The 25,122-nt window shown below is 59.7% G+C and overlaps 2 protein-coding genes across 9 annotated transcripts; one reads left to right on the top strand and one right to left on the bottom strand.

Annotated features, from left to right (window-relative positions):
- The first annotated feature begins 3,644 nt into the window (after positions 1-3,644).
- On the top strand, positions 3,645-19,056 carry GIT1 (GIT ArfGAP 1). Of its 4 annotated transcripts, none has more exons than XM_019650526.1 (21): positions 3,645-3,902; positions 9,364-9,497; positions 10,000-10,112; positions 10,230-10,335; positions 10,898-11,115; positions 11,199-11,293; positions 11,631-11,673; positions 13,530-13,556; positions 13,747-13,795; positions 14,220-14,292; positions 14,856-14,953; positions 15,357-15,468; positions 15,601-15,734; positions 15,909-16,061; positions 16,135-16,365; positions 16,455-16,508; positions 16,701-16,787; positions 16,912-16,985; positions 17,095-17,277; positions 17,409-17,472; positions 17,632-19,056. In XM_019650526.1, the coding sequence occupies exons 1-21, from the start codon at positions 3,851-3,853 to the stop codon at positions 17,842-17,844; spliced, it is 2,313 nt and encodes a 770-aa protein (XP_019506071.1). In that variant the 5' UTR covers positions 3,645-3,850; the 3' UTR covers positions 17,845-19,056. The 4 variants fall into 4 exon arrangements, with proteins under 4 accessions (XP_019506071.1, XP_019506073.1, XP_019506074.1 ...); XM_019650529.1 differs by having other exon boundaries at positions 3,662-3,902; positions 10,230-10,341; XM_019650528.1 differs by lacking the exon at positions 13,530-13,556.
- A 370-nt stretch (positions 19,057-19,426) lies between these two features.
- Positions 19,427-23,274, bottom strand: TP53I13 (tumor protein p53 inducible protein 13). Of its 5 annotated transcripts, none has more exons than XM_019650534.1 (9): positions 23,060-23,274; positions 22,800-22,868; positions 22,531-22,572; positions 22,391-22,419; positions 21,449-21,509; positions 20,839-20,967; positions 20,501-20,701; positions 19,854-20,409; positions 19,427-19,772 (listed from the first exon to the last, which is right to left on the bottom strand). In XM_019650534.1, exons 1-9 carry the CDS (start codon positions 23,129-23,131, stop codon positions 19,660-19,662), a joined length of 1,272 nt encoding a protein of 423 aa, XP_019506079.1. In that variant the 5' UTR covers positions 23,132-23,274; the 3' UTR covers positions 19,427-19,659. The 5 variants fall into 5 exon arrangements, with proteins under 5 accessions (XP_019506079.1, XP_019506081.1, XP_019506082.1 ...); XM_019650536.1 differs by having other exon boundaries at positions 21,449-21,473; positions 23,060-23,272; XM_019650537.1 differs by lacking the exons at positions 21,449-21,509; positions 22,391-22,419 and having other exon boundaries at positions 23,060-23,264.
- Positions 23,275-25,122: the final 1,848 nt, after the last annotated feature.

Raw genomic sequence — 25,122 nt, 5'->3', positions numbered from 1 at the left:
ACGGGGCGCGGGCCCCGGGGACGCGGCCGCCGCCGCAGGGACGCGCGCCCGCAGCCCCCGGCTCCCCGCAGCCGCATAGCCCGGCCCTCAGCCCGAGCGGCCGGCCAGGGATGCGGGGGTGCAGGAGAGAGAGGAAGGGGACGCGGGTGCCCCGGGCAGAGCTTGTTAGAGCTCGGCCCCGCGGCATCATGGGGCTTGTAGTCCACCTCGTAGAACCGGGGGTGGTGAGTGGCCGGAGAGGGTCCGCACTGTCCCCCTCATCTCATGAAAGCGTGGGGAGGGAATCAGGCATGGCCGAAACGGAGGCAGCGTTCTGATGCCAGATGGACAAGGGCGCAACCCCACCGCTGACATTTTGCCTTTTGCTGGGGTGGGAGGGGACTACAGGCCTCGCCTCAGCGTTGGGGGGTGCGGGAAGGTGTGGCCTTCAAGATCGAGTTTGGGTCCCAGTGGATCGTGAGGAGGGATCTAGATTCCCCCAAAAAGAGAGACTGATGCGGGACTTCTGAGAAAGGTGAGGGACATTAGTATCAAGGGTCATTGGAGCAATCAGGGATCTGGCACCTGAACAATTACATAGGAGTCTTCCCTGCCCTCTAATAAAATTAAACTCCATCTCTCACATTTGACATTGAAAGAGAATGTCCACTAAGTCTGGGAGGACAGTGCCCCTCCTCCATACACTGTCCTCTGCAAGGAGCGAGAGAGGGGCTGGGCAGAGAAAGCAGCAGGTGGCAGCTCCCCACCTCCACCCTGTGTGATCCCTTCAAAAGAGGAAGTGACTGATTCCAGAGACCGCCTTCTTCCTGAATAACCCCAGGGCAGAGAGGTCCTTCCAGAAGGGTCCCTGCAGACTCTATGGTAAAAGTGGATTTGGCCTCAGTGGATGCCTATTGCAAGGGCCGCCCTATTGCAAGGGTGGGAAGGACCTAGAGGCTTGTCCTAGTCCCTGGAGAGAGGAGGGACTGAGATGTTAGAGAGACCTGAGTTCTAATTCTTTCTTACTAATTGCCTGGCCTTAAGCAAACTGCTTAAATTTTCTGGCTTCTCAGACCTCTAAAATGAGAATGCCTCCTGGGGTGAGCTAAGGATAGTAACTGCCCTGAAAACTGCGCATCCCTTCCCTAACCAGGCGGATTGACAGGTGGTGGGGATCAGGCATACATAGCGCCTTCTCGAGCCCACCTTAGAATAAGGAATTCCACACCAGCCCTACTTAAAACAATCTAAGAAGTGTTTGTGTGGGAGGTGCTAGCAAAAGCTTGCAAACTCTCTGCGCCTTTCTCAGGTTTCTTTGTGTGGTCTTCTCTCTTTCCTCCTCCACACCCAGCAGTGCCAGGCTCGGGCGGGGAAGGATAAGGAAGGAGTGGACGGCCTCGCCCCTTTCTCCAGCCTGGGAGGAGCCAGCCGGCGTCTCTGGCAGCCGGGGACCTCTGCCCACCTCTACCACGAGGGGTCAGCAGAGTGTCGTGGCTGAAGCTGGAGTTGAGGAGGGGGCTGGAACTGGGGAGGGGCCGCTGCTAGGAGTGGCCGGTAGAATGCCTGTACATTTCCTTATTAAATTGTTTCTGAAACCTTGTGTGTGATTTCTCCAACTGTCCTGCTTCCTGAGGTGACGACATCTCCAAAGGGAAATCTTGAAACCCTTTTATCCCTAGCCCCAGGCCCAGAAGTTCGGCTGTGGCCGGGCGGGGGTTTCCGGAACAAAGTTTGGAGAGTGGCTCGGTGCCTGGGCCACTCCCAGGTAGTCCTGGGCCAACCAGATGGGGCCCGGGCTGTGTGGGACAGGGTGAATCACCCCTTTCCCCCTGAAAAGTCTTGGAGCTCCAAGGAAGGAGGGATTGGTAGGCCTACCCCTGGTGGGCCGGCTCTCCTTTTGCCAGGCAGCCATAACCCACTCTAAACCCAGGTCGCTTTTCCTCCGGCCTGTGCGCGCTCCAGCTGCCACGTGCTCGAGACGCGCCCACACAGCAGAGAAACAAAGACAGCCAAGCGATGGAGCTGCCAGCAGCCGCCTCGACATTTAATAAATGAAATTCCATAGCTGGGGGTCGATCGGGTGAACCCGCGGCCACCGCTGGTGGGCTCTGCGCCCGGTATTGGCGGCCAGGCCACTCCCCCCTTTGCTGGGTCTGGGGCCACCAAGCCCATGGACTGACTCTTCTGTGAGGGTGCAGCACTGGGAGGCAGGTGATGTCCCACCCCCACCCCCACTCCGCGAGATATCCTTGCTTGCAGAAGCCCCGCCAGCCAGCGGCTGGCTGTGGGGGGAGGGGAAGCCTACAAGAAGATTTTTTTTTTAAGGTGTGATTATAAATATATCCCGTGGATCGCGATTTCAAACAAACTTGTCAATCTCGGCTGCAGCGAAAGGCAATGGAGGGAGCTTTGCATGTATTTTGGGTGATGTGACTCATGAGCATTACTTGTCTACCCCAGGGAAGCAGCCAGTCCACCCACAAGTCACTGCTGCTCTGGCACCGCTGGGATAAAATCGACCAACTCCGGCACCCTTGCCCAAGGACTCCCTCCGCCACTCCCCACCCTCTCTCACCCGTTACTGAGCAGGATTCCCTGCCGCTTGGGAACTCTCTCTTAATCGTGTCACCACTGACCTGGCCCCAGGCCTGGTCCTGCCCCCTCCCCACAAGCAGAGTGCTCTGGCCTTTTGCTGCTGCAGGGATGGGGGCTGGGTGCACGCGGGGCACACGTGTATGGGGGAGCATGCTCAGTGCTGGGGTACACCCACGTGCGGCATGCGCCTCTGCTTCCCTGTCCCCCACCACCACCCCGCCGAGTCTCCGTGTGAAGTCCAGGAAGAAAGGCTGCTACAACAAAAAAACCCTATATGTTACACGCACATGCCCTGGACACACACTCGGGTGGCCCAGAAACACCATGGATGTATACAAGGCGGGTGACAAGTGGATATTACTGCACACAGGCACAGTGTGTCACTCCTCGGGAGGTCTGTAAAAATCGCCCAGATTCTTTGCTCTCTGGATGGAAGCATTGAGAAATGCCGGAGGTAGGGCGATACACTGCATGACCTCTCTGGCACCTGGGCGACCATATTGTTGGCGGTGTGCATAGTCAGCAAGGGTGTGACCACACACACACACACACACCTGGACACGCAGATGTGGACACATGCGGGACCAGGACGCATACCTTACCCCAACAAGAGATAAGAGGGTACCCCAAACCACAGCCCCTCGACGAGAAGGGGGCCTGAACCTCTAGCTCCTTACTCTCTTCCCTGATTCCCAGGGGCCACTATCCCAGGGCCCGACTTCCCAGGCCGCTCCCCCATCTCGAAAGTGAAAGGGATAGGGCTGTGAGAGTAACTCACACTACCTCGGGGGCAAAGGAGCGCCAGAGCTGGGGCCAGGGCCGCAGGCGACTGCTCGCTCGGGCCAGGCGGCGGCCGCGGTCCCTTTAAGCGCTCCCGCCCCCTCCCGCCCGCGCTCCCGGCTTCCTTTCTCTGGGAGGCGCGGCCGGCAGGGCCGGTCGGCGGGGCGGGTGTGCGGACTGCCCCTCCCCCGGTGGGCAGGGCCTGCGCCGTTTCCTGCAGGAGCGGCCGGGAGCCGCGCAAGGGGCGGAGAGAGCGAGAGGCGAGCGGCGGCGGGCGGCGCGGGGCGGCGCGGGGCGGAGGGCGCCCGAGGGCGAGCGGGCAGGCGGGCACGGCGGGTTCCGGGCCAGCCCCGGGGGCGGTCGGTTGGCCGGGCGCGCGGAGCCTAGCCGGGGCCTTGCTGGAGCCGGGCCGGGCAACAGGGGCCGCCGCCGCCCGGGCCCGCCGCCCGCGCCCCCCACGCTGGCCCAGAGGGCTGCGGCCGCGTCGCCGCTGAGGATGTCCCGGAAGGGGCCGCGAGCGGAGGTGTGTGCGGACTGCAGCGCCCCGGGTAAGCAGGGCCTGGCCGGGGGCGGGACCGCGTACCGAGGCCGCCGCCCGGCGGGCGCCGGGGCCTGGCGGGCGCGCCGTGCGGGGCCGGAGGGCGGGGTGGGGCTGGGGGCTGCGGCCTCCCGCCTCCGGCCTCGGCCCCCTCCCGGGCCACTGCGGAGCCGCGTCCTTGGCAGGAGGGCCGGCCTGGGGGCCCCCTCTTCCCTTGCGTCCGCGGACGAGCGAGGAAGGACATTCCCGGCGCCGCCTCCCACCCCTCAGTCTGAGGGAGGCGGGCAGCTAGCTGCTCCCCCACCTCCATCTCAATATCCAAACGGAAGCGCCAGCCTGGGGTGGCAAGAGGGCCGTGGCGGAGGCCGGCAGGGTTTAGGAGGTGGGGGCGAGTGTGTTTTTGTGTCATCTCAGTGCCACCCCCGCGTCTTGCACCTGCTGCTCGCATGGTCTGCTGGCCCACTGGGGTGGCGGAGGGCAAGGGGCAGAGAGCTGGGCAGATGGGCTTGGATACTGTTTCCTCCGGAGCAGATGAGGGGGTGGCCACTCCTGGAACCTCCTGCCCCTGGCTCCCTTGCAGGGCCTGATGTTCAGGACCAGTATGAGCCTGGGCATCTTCCACCCAGGCATCCCCAGGTCACTCGGTGACTGGGAGCAACTAGACTTGGCTTCTTCTGTGCCTCAGTAGGGCCTGCTTGGGAAGGTGGGCTTGGCATTTCGGGCACACACCCATCCTGGTCCCCTAGCCCAGTCTGGCCAGAAATGGATAGGAAGCAGTGCTGAGGGGTGCCTGGGTCCCAGGATCCCGTTGATTTCCTAGCTGTATTTACTGTGGTGTTTCCCTTCTCCTTCCCAGCAGAGTCAGGTCCAGGCTGATGTGAAACCCCCCCCCCCCCCGACCTGCTGAGGAAGTGAGGAGCAGTGACCCGAGAGGCTGCTCTCTCCTGATGTGGGAGGACACGGCCAGTGATGAGGCTCAGCAGCTGGCCTGGGGAAGGAAGCCCCAGGGCATGTCCATCCTCTCTTTAGAAAGGGGTCTGTGAACGCGTGAGAACCGTGGGCACACTAAGTATGAGAGTGTGGGGTGCTATCTTATGGGCCCATAACTTCCACCCACGCTTTGGACAGGCCCAGGACCCCAACAGGTTGAGATCCACAGATGCTCTGATGGTTCAGTGGCTCCAAACTAGAGTGAGAACTGTGGATACCTGGCAGAGGCATGGTACTCTTGTGGGTGGTTATGACCCTGAGACCTCCTCTCAGAGCATGCCATGATCTAGAGAGCTCTGAAGAAGCCATCTGGGAAGTGTGTGTCCTTACCCCTCATTAGCTGGAAACTGTGATCCCCTTCCCCAATCACAGGCAGGTATGGGGTGGAGGAACTAAAAGGAGAGCTTGCCTTCTCTCTGTCTGTCCCAGGCTGTTGTACACCTCTGCTGGGTGGGCGTAGCATGGGGGGTGGGCAACTAGGATTGGTAGGGGTGTGCTGAGCAGACATCCTATCAGGGGAGCCTGGATTTTAGTGTTGCCTTTATTTGCTTCTTACTCTGTGACCCATGGCAAGACTTTCCTCACTCTGGGCCTCAGTTTCCTCAACTGTGAGGCAAAGAAGTTGGAGTAGAAATGGCTTCTGAGGACCTTGCTAGCTCTAAATCTGTGGTCCTGATTCTGGGCTTGAGGGACATAGGACAGCAACAGCAAGGCAGTTTCTCCATTTCATCTGACTGGCTGAAGCCCCTGGCCTTGGGAGGAGTGGTGTGCACCTGATGTATCAGACTGCCCCGCTCCTATCCCTAGTCCTTGTCCCACGGAGGCATTTGTGCCCTGGGTACCCCCTTTTCCCCTGATCCAGGTTACAGGTCAGGAAGAGGCAGATGGTGAGAAGGTGGGGATGGTGAGGCAGGCAGGGTGCTGACAAAGTCTTACTCATCACCCCACCCCAATACCTAGCATGGTGTCTGGCACTTAGCAGGCACTTCCCAAGTGTTTGGATGCTTGTCAGGATCCCTGCTGGTTACTTGGGGCTACCCCATACCCCCCGCCTTATGATACATGGAGTGAGTGTCATTCTCAGTCTGGGAACCAGCAGCCCTGGTAAAAGGCTTGAGAGTAACCAAGAGTCTGGAGCCCAGACCCAGAGCCACCTCCCTGGTGTGTGCCTCCTACTCAGAGTCCTAGGCTTCTCTCACTGTGATAGGAACCCTGCAGCCCCAGCCCTAGGAATGGAGTTGTGGCTTTTTTGTAGTAGGTTAATTTGGGGGGTTATGGAGGTGAAAGGTGAGATGCACCCTGACCCCAAATGCCCCCCATTCTCCCTCTGCTCCCAGGCCTGGGCACATGGGATAAGTGTACGTTGTGAGGCAGCTGGACATGGCTTGGCTGCTATGGCAGCTGGTGCCACCTCGTCAGGCACCATCTGTGTCCCCTGCCTGCCTTGGGAGTCCAAGAGAGGGGTGGGGGGTCAGTGAACCTGGAGAATGTGTGGTGCCCCCTCCCTTTCCCTCCATTCACCCTGCCACACAGTCCTGGCCCAGCTCTCAAGGACCCGCTCCTTACCCATGGGCCTCCATCCCAACCTTTCCACTTTGGCAGCCCCTGGCACAGGAGTGGAGACGTGTGGACACCTTGGATGAGCAAGGCTGGCCACCAGCTAGGGACATTTGAGAACCTGCAGACTTGCATGTCTCTTCATAATGTAGTTTGTTGTGGGGGTGGGTTGAGTGGTGGGCTTTTTTTCTTTTATTGAGATATAACTTGTGAATGGGAAGGTGCCAGCACCTTACCGTTTAACCTAATGAGTTTGTACATGTATATATAGCTGTGCAACCACCACTCCAGTCTAGCGGTGGAACATTTCTATCACTCTGCAAGGTTTTCTTGTGCCCTCTCCCAGTCAACATCCCCTCAAAGGTAGCTGCCACTCTGACCTCTATCCCTATGGATTACTCTTGCCTGCTTTCAAGATGGTGGGCTTCTCTCTCTCTTCCCTATGTGAGGATCTGGTCCCTAGCGCAGGAGAGGCTGCCCTTTATAGTAGACCTACTGTGGCCCAGAGGCCACTAATGGCTTTAAGGGGTAGCATGAATTTACCTTAGCAGAGGCCTCCGTGGGGTTAGCAGTGGTTAACATTTCCCCAGGACCCCTCCCCCCACCTGCCTGCACATACCAGATCCTCCACCCTGGCTAGAGACATAAGTCCGGGAGGGTTGGCAGGATACTGAGGAGGTCACCACATCACCTGGCCTGTACCCCTTCTGCCCCATATTTGGTCCAGGGAGCCTCTTTGCGACAGGGTACCTTTAACCTTAAACTTCAATAGCCATTTGACTTTCAGAAACCCTTCTTGGCCCTTCTGCTTAAGAACTGGCCTAGGTGGGGCTTGGGGGCTCCTGCTTGGGTAAGGCCTCTTGGACATAGGGAGGAGGGTGGGTTTCTCATCTGTCATCCATACCTGAGCTGGCACCAGTGTGCCCCAGACCAGGACAGTGTCCCTTGCCCAACCTTCCTATTTTAGGTCATTGTGGAGGATGGGGGAGGACCCCTCCCCTACCTAGCCTAGGAGAGTGCTGAGCAAAGCTTTGGGCTACATTCTCCGGATCCTGGTCTCTTGGTCACTGCCATATTCAGGGGCTTGCCATGTCTGGTCTGGCCCTGGATATCTGGCCAGTCCTCCCAGGCCTGGCTTCTCTGGTAGGGCCACTGGCCTGGGATGGGGGTGGAGGCCTCAGGGCAGCCCATTTATGATCCTGGCCTGGGCGGCTCCCCACTTAACAGGAAACCCCACCATTTCAACAAGAGGAATTTAGGCTGCGTCATTTCCAGCTTCCTGCCTGGGCTGCCGGAGGTGGCTAGAGGGCAGACCCCTGACCCAGTGGTGTTTGGGAGGGGGGGGGAGCTTTTCATGCTTGGGGTGCCTCAATTCTTGGGTAAAGCCAACACTGAAGTGTACATTAGGGCTCCCCATCTTGGCACAGATAGTGGGTCCCTTCTTCTTGGGCCCCTGGAATCAGCCCCCCAGGAAGGTGTATGGTGAGCACCTTGTGTATCCCTCTGTTGCCTTGTTTTGGGGATCCCTAAAGAAGCCCTGACCCAGTGAGCTGAGCTCCCTCTTTCACTTCCTGCTTCCATGCCATGAAGGGACACGTGCTGTGGGCAGAGCTCATGCTGCTCCCTAAGTCTCCTCACAGTTCTTCTGGGAACTTGGATGGAAGTCCTTGCAGGCAAGGGTCTGAGAATCACCTTCTGGTTGGAGAGGCTGTCATTACCCCTGAGCTCTATGGGGCAAGGCAGAGAGCCAGCGCCCGCCCCGCCCCCCCCCCCCCCCAGGACAGGGCTTCCTGAGACAGGAGGGGCGGGGGCCTAGGCAGAGCAGGGTGTCCTGGGAGAGAGGCTCCCTGCCCCCACTCTCCAGTGGCACACAATGGCTGCTTTCTCCCTATGACCTTTCCGAAGCCTGAGCTGTATGCAGCTGTCTCCTCCCCCTCTCCCAAGGGGCCTGGGATGGGTGGCATCTCCCTTGCCCTTGAGAAGGACCCCAGGAGCTACCACCCTGCCCTGCCTCCTCGTCTTGTTTCCAAAGTCCCCTTCTCCTGAAGCAGTGGAGAGTGGCTGCCAGAGCCCTCGCCCGCTGGGGGCTGCCCCCTTCAGAGCAGAGGCAGAGGGGCCGCGGTGGTTATAGACATGACGTGGTCTCTGGCATCTAAGCACCTGGGTCCACATCCCAGCAATCCCACTCATTAGCTGTATGACCTTGAGGAAATGCGCTAACCTCTCTTGAGCCATTGTTTCTTCGTTGGGAAAGCAGGGGTATAGCATTTTCTACCTTGCCTAACAATTTTAAGAGGCATCATACATTCAGTACCCAGTGGTACACACTGGGTGCTCAATCAATGTTAGCTGCCTTGCTCTTTCCATTCTCCTTGAGAGGGGCTCCAGCTCAGCCCATCAGTGATGGTGACAGGAGGCTTGCCAGGAAGAAGACAGAGTTGGGAGCCCATGTAGGGGTGTGATGGGCCAGTGGCTCCAACAGAAGTCTGGGTGCAGGAGAGATGTGGCACGACCCAGACACAGGAGGACTGAGGGATGTGTGGCGTGTGAGCATCAGGGTTGCATCCCCTAGGGGATTCCTGCCTCCGCAAGGAAGAGCTGGGACACCCGTCTTGTTCCCTGGGGAAAAGCTGTGGGACTGGTAGTGGTGGCTGCAGGACAGAAAACCATGCCCGCTGAGTGCGCCCTGGGGAGCCACGCCTGCTCAGAGGGGCAACGATGTGTAGGAAGGGCTTTGGGGAATTCCTCCTGCCCAGCTTCTACATCAGTAACCTGTGTCCGCCGATGCTCCCAGCTCCTAGACCTTTTGGGGACCGAGTGAGTGAATGTGTGTGGAGTACTAACCACAGTGCTGGCCCAGAGCCGGTGCTCAGGGTGTCTCGCTCAAGCCTGGCTATGGCTGACACCTGCCCCCACCCCTGCAGACCCTGGCTGGGCCTCCATCAGCAGGGGTGTGCTGGTGTGTGACGAGTGCTGCAGCGTGCACCGGAGCCTGGGACGTCACATCTCCATTGTCAAGCACCTTCGCCACAGCGCCTGGCCTCCCACACTGCTGCAGGTATGGGGCCTGGCCGGGCGGTTCCTCCTTCCCACAGTGTGCTGAGCGCAGGTGCATTTCCCTCATACCCCCATACCCACCTGTCTGGATTCTATAGCGCCAGCTCTGCATACCGAGAGTGGCCCACTAGGCACTCGCATTCCACGCAGCGCCCAACTGGGGCAGAACCTATCCCTGACCCTTTCCACTCACCTCCTCACCTGTACAGAAGGGAGGCGTCCAGGACTGGAGTCAAACAGATCTGGGCTCTCAACCCAGCTCTGCCACTTACTAGCTCTACCATGTAGCGTTGAGCAGGTCACTTAACCTCTCTGAGCCTTGGCATTTTGGCTATGTGATCTGAAATACTAAACAGGACCCACATCCTTGGGTGGTCTGACTGGATGGAGGTGCAGTGGCGTCAGGCACACAGTAGGCCCCTTGGTACTGTTTGCAGCCACAATGGCTGCAGCCAGTGCCCAGCTCGCAGTGGGCTCTCTCACTTGGCATCTCCTCCCCGCAGATGGTGCACACGCTCGCCAGCAATGGGGCCAACTCCATCTGGGAGCATTCCCTGCTGGACCCTGCGCAAGTGCAGAGTGGCCGGCGCAAGGCCAACCCCCAAGACAAAGTCCAGTGAGTTGGGCTGGAGGGGTGGTGACAGGGGCTGTGTGGTCTCGATATGGACCTGGGAGGTGGCTGGGTGACTAGCCTTTCCTGCTGTGCTCCCCATTTTCTATGTACCCCACGCAGTCCCATCAAGTCAGAGTTCATCAGGGCCAAGTACCAGATGCTGGCATTTGTGCACAAGCTTCCCTGCCGGGATGATGACGGGGTCACCGCCAAAGACCTCAGCAAGGTTTGGGTGGGTCCCACAGCGGTGGGTGGGCTTCTCCTCCCCCTCTGACCTACAGTGCCCTGAAGACTTCTCCTTTGTCACCGCGGAGCCCCCGGCCCCAAAGACAGCCAGGTCAGGCAAGAGCAGTGGGCACGGTGGAGGGACCAGATTGCGTGGTCAGGCTGCATGTGGTCAAGGCCCCTCGCCTCCCAAGTAGACATACCAGGCTAAATTCCTCAGCTGCCACCCAAAGGCCAGGACAACTTGGGGCAGCTTCTTAGCCTCTCAGAGCCTCAGTTTCCTCATCTGTAAAATGGGAAAGAAATAACAGCATTTACCTCATAGATCATGTCTGTTCTAAGGAGGGCACGCAGCGCGTGGTAGATGTAACTGACAACAGCTGTTATTAATTGGTATTAACTCCTAGTGGGAAGCCCGCTGTCCTCCCTGACAACCCAACTCCAGCTGGGCTCTTGGAGCTGGTAGGAGTCCCAGGCACTGCCCGGACTAGGTGCACTGCCCGGACTGGAAGAGGGGAGGGGCCTCATGCACACACATTTGTTGCACACTCCGCTCCTTGCAGCAACTGCATTCGAGCGTGCGGACGGGCAACTTGGAGACGTGTCTGCGCCTGCTGTCCCTGGGTGCCCAGGCCAACTTCTTCCACCCAGAGAAGGGCACCACGCCTCTGCACGTGGCTGCCAAGGCGGGGCAGACGCTGCAGGCTGAGCTTCTTGTAGTGTATGGGGCTGACCCTGGCTCCCCTGACGTTAATGGTCGTACACCCATTGACTATGCCAGGTGAGGGTCGGGTGAAGGGTGAAGCTCTGGTGGGCGGGGGGAGTGGGCTCCTGCTGCAGGCTGAGCCATGCCCCTCCCCACAGGCAGGCGGGGCACCATGAGCTGGCCGAAAGGCTAGTTGAGTGCCAATATGAGCTCACTGACCGGTTGGCCTTCTATCTCTGTGGACGAAAGCCTGGTGAGCAGAGTTCGGGGCTGGCCTGGCTGTACCAGGCAGGTGGGACTCAGACACACCCCAGCAGCAGGTGCCATGGTGACAAAGCCAGCTGGGGAACAGCGTTGCTAGGCAACTGGCTCCTGTGAAATTGCTGCAGGCTCTGGGCTGCAGCACGCTGGGGTAGGGCATGGGGGTGGGCATAACTTCCAGCCAGTTCCCAGGGCTCTTGGGGGTGGCCTGCCCTCTTCCCTTTTCCCTGACACTTCTGGGTGCCAAGCCCTGTTCATGGCAGTGAGGTGGGATTCCAGCTGCTAAGGCCACCTAGCACCAGTGACTTGGCATTTTTATTTTTGTTCAGATCACAAGAATGGGCATTACATCATCCCACAGATGGCCGACAGGTGAGTACCCACCTGATACCCTTTCCCAGAGGTTGTTAGAGGCCATGTGGGTGCCTGACCCTCAGAGCTCCACCTCTCCCACTCCCAAGGCTTTAGGGGCCTGGGAACCCTCCCCACCCTCCACTTCACCCCTCCACCCTAGGGGCTGGAGGCACAAGCATTTCACAGTTCAGTCCTCACTCCCTAATGCTGGGCCCCGCGGCAGGTAAGACGTAGCAACTCAGCACATGGCCAGCATAGCCTGAGCCCCCTTCTGTCAAGCACATAGAGCTTGAGTACAAGGAGCACCCCCAGGAGCAGTGGATCACTGGGTTCTGTTCCCAGTGGCACTGATCCCACTGGGAAATAAACCCCTGCTCTTCAGTGAAAAGGTGGTGGGCTCCAGGGATTTGACTAATGTTGGGACAACTGGCCAGGCCTCTGTGATATGCTCAGAAATTCGGCAGGGGCTGGGGGCAGGGCATGGCACAATCCAGGTGTTTCCCCCTCTGATCTGAGAGGTCTCAGGTGCCCAAGCTGGGGGACATTCTCCCAACCCCTCATCCAGCTCACAAGATGGATGCTGGCGCCCCCTGGTGGCTGCCTTTGGTGGCCAAAGCTGCGTGCTAAGCTGTGCCTTCTGGCCTGGATCTGGAGAGAAGTGGCTACCTCCCTCTCCAAAGGCCTGTGTGGCAGATGGGGATGGTCAGGCCTGGGCACCTCGGGTCCTTGAACCCAGACCTCCAGTTCTGAAACCCCATGACTCCCCCCTACTTCTCTGGTCTGATTCTGCCTGATGTGTGTGCCTGAGTGTGTATATTGGGGGTGGGCTGCGGTTTGTAAACACATATGGGCATGTATTCGATGAAATGTTAACCGAGCACCTTCCCAGTACCAGCTGCTGTTCTTGGCACTGGGACACAGAGGTAACTCAGACATGATCCCTGCCCTTAAGGAGCTCACAGCCTAGAGAGGGAGGCAGCCCAGTCAAACAGCTGTAGTTCAGTATGGGGAGTACAGCAAGAGAGACAAAGGCATAGGCGTTAGAAATACTGTGCCAGGAACTGCAAGCAGACCATGAGTGAGGCTGAAGCATATTGCGAGAGGCAGGAAATCCCAGGAGCAAGACTGGACTAGAGACAGAGCAAGAGAGTGGCCAGTCCTGTGAGCCCTGACAAGAGCTGTGACCATCCCTAGGGCAGAGGAGTTCCAAGCCTGGATGTGCAGTCAGCTCTGCTGCTTACTGGCTGTGTGACTTCAAGCAGGCTCCTCAACCTCTCTGAGCCTTAGTTACCTTTTCTAGAAATGAGGGCAACAGTACCTCTCTTTCTGGGTCGTTGAGAGGATTAAATAAGATAATGCATACAAAGCATTTAGCATATTTTTAAAGTGAGCTTTTTGTGGAAGTATGCCATGCATACCTGTTATTATTGAGATATTTTTACAACCAGGGGTAGTACAGCCAGATGCATCAAAAAGATCACCCTGGGCTGCTGGGTGGAAACAAGGATTGTAGGGGCAAGACTGGAAGTGGGATGGTAGAGGAAGAAATTATTGCAAAAGCCCAGGCAAAACCCAGGCAAGAGGAAATGATGGCAGAAGCTGGGGAAATCCTAGCACAGGCTTGAGGGTGAGGGAGGTTTCAGGTGATTCTCAGGAGTCGATGTTGGTGCTGGGTGAGTGGGTCACCGAGAGAAGGAGCAAGCCGTCCAGGAGCAGGTTCCGGGGCGCGGATGAGTTCAGTCTTGTACACTCTGGGTCTGGTGTGTACACGGAAATGGGTCTGAGCTTGACGTGGGAAGGCGTGTGCTGCCCTGCTCCTGGATAATTGCTGCCTCTGTCCTGTTCTTCCCTCTGCTGCCTTCCTCTGGACTTAGATCTCGGCAAAAGTGCATGTCTCAGAGGTATCTGGTGTCTGCCACGGGAGCAGGCTCTGGAGGTTGGGTGGGGCAGGGTGGCTCTCGGTGCGTGGCATCTGGGGTCTTGTCTCCCTGGGTTCCCTGCATGTTTGGGATATCATTGGCGAGGGCCTGGCCACCTCTCACGTTCGGCCTCTCCCTTCTTCCCCATTCTCATCTTCCTCCTTATCCACAGCCTGGACCTGTCCGAGTTGGCCAAAGCTGCCAAGAAGAAGCTGCAGGCGGTGAGTCTGCTCAGACAGGCCCCTAATTCTTGGAGCTGCTCCCATTTCTAACCCTCGGCCCCTGCGATTGCTCCCCCTTTCTCTGACCTGGTGCCTTTTCCCAAGCCTTAGACCTGCCCTCTCCCTAGCCTCCTGTCTCCTTTTCCACCTCCCACCCCTTGTCTTTGACCCCAGTTCTGCCCCTTGAAGCCTCCCAGGGCCCCAGCTCCACCTCTGACCTGGCGGGTCTGGTCTCCCTTCTCTTCACTGCCACTGAAGTTTGGCAGATAGACCCATACCCCGCTTTCCAGTTCTGAGACTGTGGGGGCTGGGTGGCACAAGGGACACAAGCCGTCTCCCCCATCTTAGGACATCCCCCTGAGCTGGCCCTGAGGGCCAGGGCTGGCTGAGCTGACAAAGCCTGTGTCCCCCTGTGTGCCTCCAGCTCAGCAACCGGCTTTTTGAGGAACTTGCCATGGACGTTTATGATGAGGTGGATCGAAGAGAGAATGATGCTGGTGAGCCGGGAGGGCCTCCAAGGCCTGGGGCGCATAGATGGGGCAGAGCACCTGCCTTCTGGGGAGGCACTAGGATCTGGCGTGGCTCTCAGGTCCTTTTACTGAAACTGAGAAGGGGTGCCTGGGATCGGTCTGCTCAGCAGGCTTGCATGTGAGTCCCTGCCAGCTGCAAGCCAGCCTGGGTAGCCTCCCTAGCCCAGCAGAGTGTGCTGAGCTCCTCCCACCCCACCCCCAGACTAGGGCTCATCTCTGCTCTGGCTGCCTCCCACTTTGGCTGTCTCCCCAGTCCTGCTCCACCCCCCTGCATCACTCCTTCCTGGCCACAGCCAGATTCCAGCCCAAACTCAAGGCTGGGCCTGGCGTGAAGGAGTCGCCTCATTCTGTCTGTCAGTCCTCAACCAGCCTTGCCCCACCTGGCTTCTCCAGTCTGAAGACCACTCCTGTTTTGAACACCAAGCTCGGTGGGCATGGAGAGGAGCTAGGAGGGCAGGGCTCAGCACTCCCCCCGCTCTGCCCCTGGGCCTGGCCACTTGGATGATCTGCTTCGTGCCCCTCCCCCACAGTGTGGCTGGCTACCCAAAACCACAGCACCCTGGTGACGGAGCGCAGTGCTGTGCCCTTCCTGCCTGTTAACCCCGAATACTCAGCCACGCGGAATCAGGTAAGGGGACTGGGCGGGGGGCCTGGGGCAGTCTCTTCCCTTCCTGGGGTTGCCAGCTCTGTGGGCTCTGCCCTTCCTCTCCTCGCTGGCTGTTGTCTGAGACAGGGCCTGGGCCTGGGCCTGTCCCCCCCACCGCCGGCCGAGGTCTCCCTCCAGGCCTGGCTGGCACTGGGATATGAGAATGGGGAAGAGGCTGTTCTTTTGAGCACTTGATGAGCAGCCTCTGGGAGGGGGGGCATTCTGGCATCTTTGTGAGAGCTCCCCTAGGCACCTTGAATTTATGCCATCCCTCACCCCCTGCCTTGGCCAGGTGAGCCGGGCTGAGATGTTTTAGCTGTAGTTAAAGCAGATAGCAGATAGCAGGGGTGCCCCTCATTCCGGCCCGGCCCTTTCTACCTCACAGGGGCGACAGAAGCTGGCCCGCTTTAATGCCCGAGAGTTTGCCACATTGATCATCGACATTCTCAGCGAGGCCAAGCGGAGACAGCAGGGCAAGAGCCTGAGCAGCCCCACAGGTGGGAAGGGTGAAGATGGGGTGTGGGCGGTGGGCACTGTTCCAGGATATTCTCTTTCATAGCAACCTTTTGGGGATGGCATGATAAGATGGGTTGTGTGCTGAGCCCTGAGTGACAGGCCTGTGCCCTCAGACAACCTCGAGCTATCTGCGCGGAGCCAGAGTGACCTCGACGACCAGCACGACTACGACAGCGTGGCCTCGGACGAGGACACGGACCAGGAGCCCCTGCGCAGTGCCGGCGCCACGCGGAACAACCGTGCCCGGGTCTGAGCGCTGCCCCTCCCCGACCCTCCCCAGGCCTCCATCAAGACCCAGCTCTACCCTCTTGTGGCCCGGGGCCTGGAGAACCAGTGGGCTGGTCACAGCCTTGGGAGCAGGCCTCTGAGGGCATTCTTCCTGTGCCCCTGGTAGCTGACTGGCTTATGTCTCACTCTGCAGAGCATGGACTCCTCGGACCTGTCCGATGGGGCCGTGACGCTGCAGGAGTACCTAGAGCTAAAGAAGGCCCTGGCTACCTCCGAGGCAAAGGTGCAGCAGCTCATGAAGGTCAACAGTAGCTTGAGTGACGAGCTCCGGAGGCTGCAGAGGGAGGTGAGGGCTCCCGGTGGGGAGCTGGGGGTGCAGCCTGGACCCTCTGGAGTTTCTGACACCACTCTACTCTCAGATCCATAAGCTGCAGGCGGAGAACTTGCAGATCCGGCAGCCGCCAGGGCCAGTGCCCACACCCCCACTCCCCAGCGAGCGGGCAGAACACGTGTCCATGGGGCCTGGTGCGAGTGCCCACCGCAGGGACCGCCAGGCCTTCTCCATGTATGAACCAGGTTCCGCCCTGAAGCCTTTTGGGGGCCCACCTGGGGACGAGCTTGCCACCCGGCTACAGCCTTTCCACAGCACTGTGAGTTGCTAACTGGTCTCAAGGGAGTGGGGAAACAGGGCTGGGGCCACCACAGGACCCTCCGTGACACCCACTGTGCTAACCCCCAGGAACTGGAGGATGACACCGTGTATTCTATGCATGTCCCTGCCGGCCTTTACCGGGTAAGCAGAGCCTGGGGCAGGTGGGTCTGTTTCTGCAAATAGGTTCTCAGACCCAGTTGAGTACCAGGCTTTATGCTGGATGCTGGGCACAGGGATGTCTGGACATACACAGTCCCCGCGCTCAGTGCGAGGAAGCTGGAAGGTGGATGGCAGGGAGGAGGAGAGACTGATTCCAGCCCTCCTGGATTTCAGATCCGGAAGGGGGTGTCGGCCTCAGCTGTGCCCTTCGCTCCCTCCTCCCCGCTGCTGTCATGCTCCCAGGAAGGAAGCCGCCATACGGTAATGTCCCATCCCCTGTGCACAAGGGACGGGCGAAATGGGATGTGTGCATGGGAGGTGATGGGGGGCTCTGTGGGTCTGTGAACGTGTACCTCACCTACCAACCCTCCCCTGCACCCTCCAGAGCAAGCTTTCCCGCCACGGCAGTGGTGCCGACAGCGACTATGAGAACACGCAGAGTGGGGACCCCCTGCTTGGGTGAGGCACCCTGGCGTGGGGGAGGTCCGGTGGGCCCTGGAGTGTCTGTGAGCACGCAGGCAAGAGGTTTCACGGCCGGGATGTCTCTCTTTCTAACCCTGGGCCTCAGAATGGAAGGGAAGAGGTTTCTGGAGCTGGGCAAGGAGGAGGACTTCCACCCAGAGTTGGAAAGCCTGGATGGAGACCTGGACCCTGGGCTTCCCAGCACAGAGGACGTCATCCTGAAGACGGAGCAGGTTACCAAGAACATTCAGGAATTGTTGCGGGCTGCCCAGGAATTCAAACATGACAGGTATGGGGGTGGGGTACAGGCTTTTACAGCCTCTGGGTGTTGCAGAGGGCAAGAGGGGGGCCGGTGTCCCACTATCCCTGGGAACCTTCTCTGAGAGCCCCCCTAATTTATACCCTCCTCTCCCTCCACAGCTTTGTGCCCTGCTCGGAGAAGATCCATTTGGCTGTTACTGAGATGGCCTCTCTCTTCCCAAAGGTACAGGGGCCAGAGAGAGGAGCAGGACTGGGCGGGCCTTGGGGTGGAGCAGGGGTAGGGAACCTGAGCACTGCCTGGGTGGGGACAGAGATGCGTTGGGCCAGGATCATGGCTCAGGGTTTGAAGCCCGAGGCCCAGCTCCCTCCTCCTTCCTTCCAGAGGCCAGCCTTGGAGACAGTGCGCAGCTCTCTGCGGCTGCTCAATGCCAGCGCCTACCGGCTGCAGAGCGAGTGCCGTAAGACAGTGCCCCCAGAGCCTGGCGCCCCTGTGGACTTCCAGCTGCTGACTCAGCAGGTGATCCAGTGCGCCTATGACATCGCCAAGGCTGCTAAGCAGCTGGTCACCATCACCACCCGAGAGAAGAAGCAGTGACCACTCCCCCTGCACCCTCACCTACACCCTGGGACCTCACTGGCCATGGGAGCTGGGCCACTCCAAATACTAATCCCCACCCCAACAGAGCCGCTGGCACAAGTGCCCTTAGTGCTGCCACTCTCTCCTGGCAGCCAGGTGCCCTGGTGCCCGCCCCCCTCAAACCCCCAAGGATGGGGAGGTGGGGTGGCAGGAGCTTCTGTCCCCCACATTCCATGCACCTCCCCCTGTACATAGCATCCCTCCCCTTCTAGTGTGCAGGGGCCTGTAAGGCATCACTCCCAGCCCCTTGCCCTCTGGGGCACCCTCAGCAAAGGGTCAGGTGGGGACACTCCGAGTGGGGCGGTTCCCCTTACATACACCCCACCCCCATGAGCCAATTCAGCCCTGTTGGGGGCTGAGTGGGGGCATCCCCTCCTTTGTACATAATTTCTGTGGATGTCCCCGCCCTGTAGCCACCAGCCCCCAAGCTGCTCTCCTTTAATGCCAAACGGCCCCTGCCTAGGGCACAGGCTCCAACCTGTGTTCCCGGGGTCCCCAGCAGCAAACACTGGAAAAACTTTTTTTTTTTCTCTCTCTCCTCTCTCCCACCCCTTAATTTTAACTTTGTGGTAACTGAGTGTCCCTGCGTGCCTGCGTGTGAGTGTGCGGGGCGGCAGTGCCGTTCCGGAGGCCTGGCCCATCGGGAGTTTTGTGAGGGGTGAGCGGACCAGAGCAGCAGGACCAGCGTTGGGGTTCAGCCTCCCTCTCCCCCATCCTGGGGCCAGGGACTGCCTGGGTAACCAGCTGGGGTCCTGCCCACTGTCTCCCCTCATTACTCCCACCACTCGTACCCCTTCTCTATGAACTTAAAATGAAAACCACTTCCTTCCATCTCTCCTCCTCCCTTGTAGAGGGGGAGTGTGCTGGCTAGGGCAGAGAACTGAGCACCTGAGCCTGGGGCTGGCTCCCCGGGGTCCCCAACTCAGCTGAGAGGCCCCTCCCTTATAACCTCTGAGAGGCCAGCATCTGTGCCTGCGGTATCTGTGTACCTGGAACCTGGGCCGCAGCCTGGGAAGGCTGGAGAGGCAGATGGTAGCACCCACCAGCTCTTCTCTACCCGTCCCCCCTCTGTCCCAGGGGGCCAGGCTCTACCTGTGTGGTGGTGGTGGGCTGACTGTCAAGACGTGTGTCATGTACATTTGTATCAAAAATAAATAAGTGACCATGTGCCGTTTCTGATGCTTAGAGAATTGAGGGGAGAGGTCCGGGGCGGTGGCAGAAATGAACAGGAGAAAGACAGTCCTGGCAAGAATGTGAAGCACGCTGTAGACTGCAAGGGCTCCAGACTGCTCTGAAGGAAGGGAAGCCCTCCTGTTGTCTTTTAGAAAAGGAGCTTGGAAATAACAGTGTTTCAGTAAGTTACCACCACCATCCCCACCCTGTGGTGGTGGGAGGAGTTCCACCTCGCTCCTAAAACCCTGCCTCTAAGACCGGTAGGTTTTATACTGCCTACCTCACACACAACCTAAATGGCCTAGGACCGTGTCCTGGGTGGGAGTGAGTGTGTCTGTGTGGCAGGTGTACGAACTCAACTCCAGACTTACTAAAATAATTTAATTAGAAATACAGGGAGTTTTGGCGAGGGAGACTACAACAGTTCCGTTTTCTCCCGGCAAACCACACATGAAGGAGGAACCCTTCTGCAAATAGTTAGGCAGGACTGCCCCATCTGGCCACCAGGGGGCGACCCTGGGTGCGGTCCACGTGGCAGAGGTCGCGGCCTCCCGGCGGGAGGAGGAGCCAAACCTGCCACAGTGGCAGGGCTGGGGCAGGTCAGTCGGAGCTGTCCCCGTCCGGGCCGCTGTCCGGCGTGGACGGGAGGAGGGGTCTCCGGCGTGAGCGCTTAACCCGACGCGGGGGAATCGGCAGCCTCCCCTTCAGCACAGCTAGGAGCAGGATGGGGAGCAGTCAAGGGCAGGGAAGCCATAGGGGGCGGGGCGGGGGTGGGTGAGGAGGGGACTTCTCACCAGCCACTGTGTCCTGGCTGTCCACTATGGGCCCCCAGTAGATGCTCTCCCCACGTCGGAAGTTTCGGTGCAGCCGAGTGCAGAGGGTGGCCAGGGTGAGCAGCACCAACAGGAAGGTCAGGGCCATGGCAGCCCAGGCAGCCTCCTCCGTGCGTGGGGTGGGGACCCGGGCTGCCTTTGGAGGCGCAGCTGCCTGAGGGGCCCGGGAAGCCTGACTTGGACAGGCACAGCCGCCTGGTCTGCTTTGCCCCTTGGGCACTGGAGCCTCTATCCTGGAACTGGCGTTGCCTCCAGGCCCCCCAGGCAGCAGGGGGGCAGTGGGCACAGATGGGGCATTACCCGGCTCACCCGGGGTTCCTAATATGGTCTGCCTGGCCTCAAAGTTCCATGGGGAAGCAGAGGGAAACCTCAGGGCTGAGGGGGTGGTCTGGAGACCAAGGGCAGCCCTCAGCCCACGCCTCTTGGCACCACCAGAAGAGAGCTGCCTGGACCCTCTAGATGCCACCTCTGTGCCTGGGGGCCGCCAGGTCCGCAGAGCAAAGGCCAAAGCTGGGGCCTAAGGGGAGAAGAGACAGCACTCACCCTTTCCATGCTCAGATAACCCAGTGACCACACCACCAACCAAGTCTGGGCCTAGCACCTCTCACCTGCTTACACCCTCTCCGGTACAGCCTCCCTCTTCCCGGTGTTGGCACCAAGGGTGAGGGCCCAGAAAGGCTGTCAGAGTGGAACCATGCCTTCTCCTTCCTCTGCTTCCTCCTCCGCCTCCTCTTCAGCCAGTGGGCAGCCCAGGCTGGCTCTACCCATGCCATCTCCAGCACCGCCCCCCATGCTGCCAGCATCAGGGGCTGTGGAAGGAGGTAACTGTTAGAGCTAAGATGAAGGTGGGGACCGAGCAAGAGGAAGCCCCTGAGTTTTCCTTTCCTTGCACATGGGGCTACAGCCTCTGCCGGTGCCAGACCGCCGCCTTTCACCAACCACTCACCCGATCCTGAGTGAGGCTGGAGTCAGAGGCCAGTGAGGGCTGGGCCACACAAACATGGGCCAGGAGGGCAAGCTGGAGCTTCAGCCAGGGGTGGGCACAGGGGTGGTAGAAGAAGCTGACATCCTCAGCCTGAAGGAAAGGCACAGAGACATGATGCCAGGCCCAGGTCCCTCCCTGAGAATCCCAAGTTCTCCCATCTCGGGGCCAGGATGGCTACATGACCCTTCCACCATCAGGGCTCAGGAAAGGACAAGGGACCCTGGGTATTAGCATGTACTCCCTCTTGCCTCTGAGTATTCATTTCACCCCTCCTCCATCAAGTGCCACCCCTCAAAGTTGACCCCTTCCATGACAGAATGCCTGGTTAACCCTGTCAGACTCCGACCACACTTTTAAGCTGTATTTGTCTGCATCTGTAACAATGGCTCTCCAGGTCCCCAGTCTAGACTGTAAGCATCCCCTAAATGGAGACAAGGTCTTCTAGTCATTGATCCTATCTATATATTCAATCTCCCCAAAGCATCCAAATACAGGGCATGCAGGCAGCAGGTGCACAATCCCAGGATGGAAACACTTCATCAATTATTAATTATCCTTTAATTGAGCTGACCTGATGCTCAGCACTGTGCCAGATGCTGTGGAAGAGGCCAAAAGAGAGCTCCTGGTCTCCACTTGCAGGGAATGTAAAGGAAACTCAGGGAAACAGAACTAATGCAAAGGAAACCAAACTAATAAAACTCAAATTGATTACTTGTGAAATTATAAGAGATAGGTTATACGCGTTACACGAATTTGGAGGTGATGACTAAGGGCTAATGCGATCAGGCAAGGTCTCATGGGAGAGCTGACTCCTGTACTGGGCTTCGAAGATGGATGGGATGGATGGCAGGTGGCCAGGGAGCTGCCTGCTTCGGCTTCAGGACAGGCCAGGTGTGGAGGAGAATATGAAGGAGCAAAGACTCCGCAGTGGGAATGAACCTGGCACTCACACGTGTGGTGGGTAAGCAGGACAACACAACTGGAGAGGAACCACAGATCTGGAAATGTCAGGTGAGGCTTATTTAACTAGGTGGGGCCTGAAAAGCCAGGCCAGGGAGTATGGCCATGATAAGGCAGGAAACAAGGAGCTATCAAAGGCTTCCGGACAGTCAAATGATTTAATGAAAGGGCTGTTTGAGGAAAGGCATCAGGTGGGTGGCATGAGATCTCATGTCCTGGAGCTATTAGAAGGATCAAAAAAGTGAGATTGTTCCAAAGGAAAACCAAAGGGAAGCTATCTGGCCACGCTGACAACAAAAATAGAGAGGCAGCCACACAAGGAGAACCCACAGTTTGGAGCCTGGTAACAGGAGAAACACTCCTTACATGGTACAGCGGGCCCAGAGAAGTCGGGAGATTTCCCACAATCACACAGCAGAGTTGGGGCATGAGTTGGTTTTTTTCCACTACCCTCAGGTTCCCCCTGCAACCTCCTTTCACTGCCCACATAGCCAGCTACTCAACAGCATTCCTGACACCGCACTGAAGCGGACCGAGGAGGCCTATGGCTCACCATCCTGGGACTGAGAACACTGCCTCTTCCTGAGGGAAGCAGTCAAGAGCGGAGCTGATGAGCAGAGAAGGTGGAGAAAGGCTGCAAGGACCTCAATGTTTTCAGTGCAGGCACCAAGGATGGCTCCTGCGGGTACTTACCTGCTGTGGGCTCAGCCGTGTGTAGGTCACTCTTGGTGACACCTATACATAGGGAAAGAAGAGAGATTAAAGCAGTTGGGGGACTCTGTGCGGAGGGACGGGGAGGGTAGCAGGCCCCATGCCTCCAGGTTGGGATGGAGACATTGGCGACCAAGGGCCGGAGGAACCGGCAGAGGTCCTCAGAGGGTGACTTGTGGAGAGTGCAGAGGGGCCAGAACAGAACGGGGCTACCGCTTCACACCCCCTCTCCCACTGTACTCGACTCCTACCTGTGAGGGCAGAGGCCACGGGCCCTCGGGGCAACGCCCTCCTACCTCCTCCGCCGGCTCAGTCACCACCTGTGGGTCCAAGGCGCAGAAGAGCTGGGGCGCTGCGCTCGGCGAGGGCCCTGCCCGCTCCCTCCCCAGGCCCTGCTCGCCAGAGGAGGACTCTTGATGCCATGCCCGCGCGCCACTCCTTCCAAGAGGAACTTTCGGTAAAGCGCTCTGAGATCCCGAGCGAAAACCTTCTCAGGGGTGGGTCGCCTTACCTCCTTGGGGCTCAGGAGCCCCGCCAAGGCTGCCAGGAGAAGCAGCTGGGGCGAAGGCGGAGGAGGCGCCATCCTGGCCCGCCCCGGGCCGGGCCCGCAGCCCCGCCGCCCCGCCGCTCAGCAGGCTGGGGAGCGCGCGCCACCTCGCCGCCCTCTGGCCCCCGCGCGCCCACGTAGACCCCCGGCTCGCTTGCGCCGTTCCGCCCCCCCCCCGGCACCAGACCGCCAGCGGGGACTCCCCAGGCCCGCGCGCCCCTCGCCCCGCCTCCGCCCCGCCCCAACTCCCGCCCACAGCGGCGGACCGTGCGCGCACGCGTCCTGAATCCCAAGCCGGAAAAGTTTTGTGTGGGAGCCCGGCCCCAGGGCAGCACGCCGCAAGGCAGGCGGGGACCACCTCCTTCGCCCGGCGTTCTTGCCAGCGAGTCTCCGCAGCTGCAGCGCCTGGATGTGATCATGGAGCGGGGCTTCAGGGCGGGAAATGGGATCCCTGTAGACCGGGTTGCCCAGGAGGGGAGACGCCTACGCTTCTCCTGGAAACTCGCTTCAGACCCGTCAATGTGAAGGGCGGAATCCAGAAGTCCGAGCTGCGGAAGGACGAGGTCCCCGTTCTAGAGCCTCACTCTCAGCCCATCCCACTCCTGCCCTCGCAACCCGGAGGAGCCTCGGGGGTTTCAGGCATCCAACCTCCGCAGCCCCAGCAGCTCCGGGAGGCCGGAACCCGGCCCGCGACTACTTTGTTCCGCACGTCCGCGTCTGCTCTCACTCGGTGGCCAGCATGTGCCTGGGAGACATTGGTCACCATTAGGTGGAGGAGCTACAGGCCTCGCCCCCGGCAGGGAGCGGTGGCCAGACCTCCTCTGCATCGGGGCGCCGGCTCTGCTGCCCTCTCCTCGGTGCCTCTCTCCTTGGCCCGGGTCAGGATTTTGAGGAAAGATGGGAATGTGGGTGGAGGATGAGGGTTGAGATGCCTAGCCCTAGACTTCCAAATAGAGCAAGAACGTATTGTGTCAGCAGTCTCTCACATGCCCGTGACTTACAAAGGGGTCCCTAATCCTTCCCCCGCGCCCCCAGTAATTACCAGCTGTTGAGCTGATGAAGCGACTCCGGTCTACCCCCCGTCACGGCCTCATCATAGGATGGCAAGCATCTCGCTCACCCAGCACCTGAGCGCGTCCTTTCCCCCGGCTTATTCTCGGAGGCTTGGGGCTGTTTCTTTTGGGGAAGTCCTTCCTGGGGAGCGGTGTTAAGGATTTCCTCTATCGGAAGCCAGGACCCTAGAGGAGTCCCACGCTCCCGGGGGGACAGGGACAGCGCACTGATGCAGACAAGGGAACCAGCAGCACCCGGCTCTCTAGCGTCCCGCCGCAAACCCGCAGTCGGGTGCGGACGCCCGCCCTGGTCCTCACAGGCCCGGAGCCAGACCCCCCGCCCTGCCGGGGTATTGCGCAGCTGCCTGTGCCGGCGGGGCGAGACAAACACCAAGGGACTGAAACTAACACCAAGGTCAGGGAGCGCGGCCGAGCCCTCGGAGAGAGGCGCGGCCGGTGGCTCAGGACGCAGCTTCGAGAGCCCGCGTGGGGAGCTGCGGTTTATTCACTTCTCCTTTTTGCGACTTCTCAACAGCGGCCCCTGAAGGAGCAGCGACGCAGAGTCTCCCCAGCAGCTACACACGGCGCGGGGCGGAGGAGCAGGGACAGGGGGCTCATGCTCACTTTGGTTCCCCAAGCATGAGTCTTGGAGTCTCCCCACTTCTCTGCCTCCAACACCCCACTGCTCGGCTCGCGGCCCTCCCCACGCCCTTCCGGCTCCCTGGCGCGTCCCCGTTCCCTCTCTGTGGCCTCAGTTCCTTTCACCCTCTGCTCCTGCTTGTCGCAATCGCTGTACAAAGGGCCGGGGGGCGGGAGTGGGGGGCGGGCGAGGGGAGCCGGGCCTGAACTGGCTGCCTCTGCGGGGCCGCGGCCAATCCGGAGCGCGCCCCCCCGCGCGGGAGGGCCCTGGGCAGCTGCCCGCGGCCGGGCGGAGCCGCGGGCAGAGCGGGGAACTCGCCGAGGGGACGGCCCCAC

The sequence above is a fragment of the Hipposideros armiger genome, unplaced genomic scaffold, assembly GCF_001890085.2.
Source record: "Hipposideros armiger isolate ML-2016 unplaced genomic scaffold, ASM189008v1 scaffold_141, whole genome shotgun sequence".
Taxonomy (NCBI): Eukaryota; Metazoa; Chordata; class Mammalia; order Chiroptera; family Hipposideridae; genus Hipposideros; species Hipposideros armiger.
Note: the sequence above shows the minus strand (reverse complement) of the source record. Positions and strands in the feature narration are given on the sequence as shown.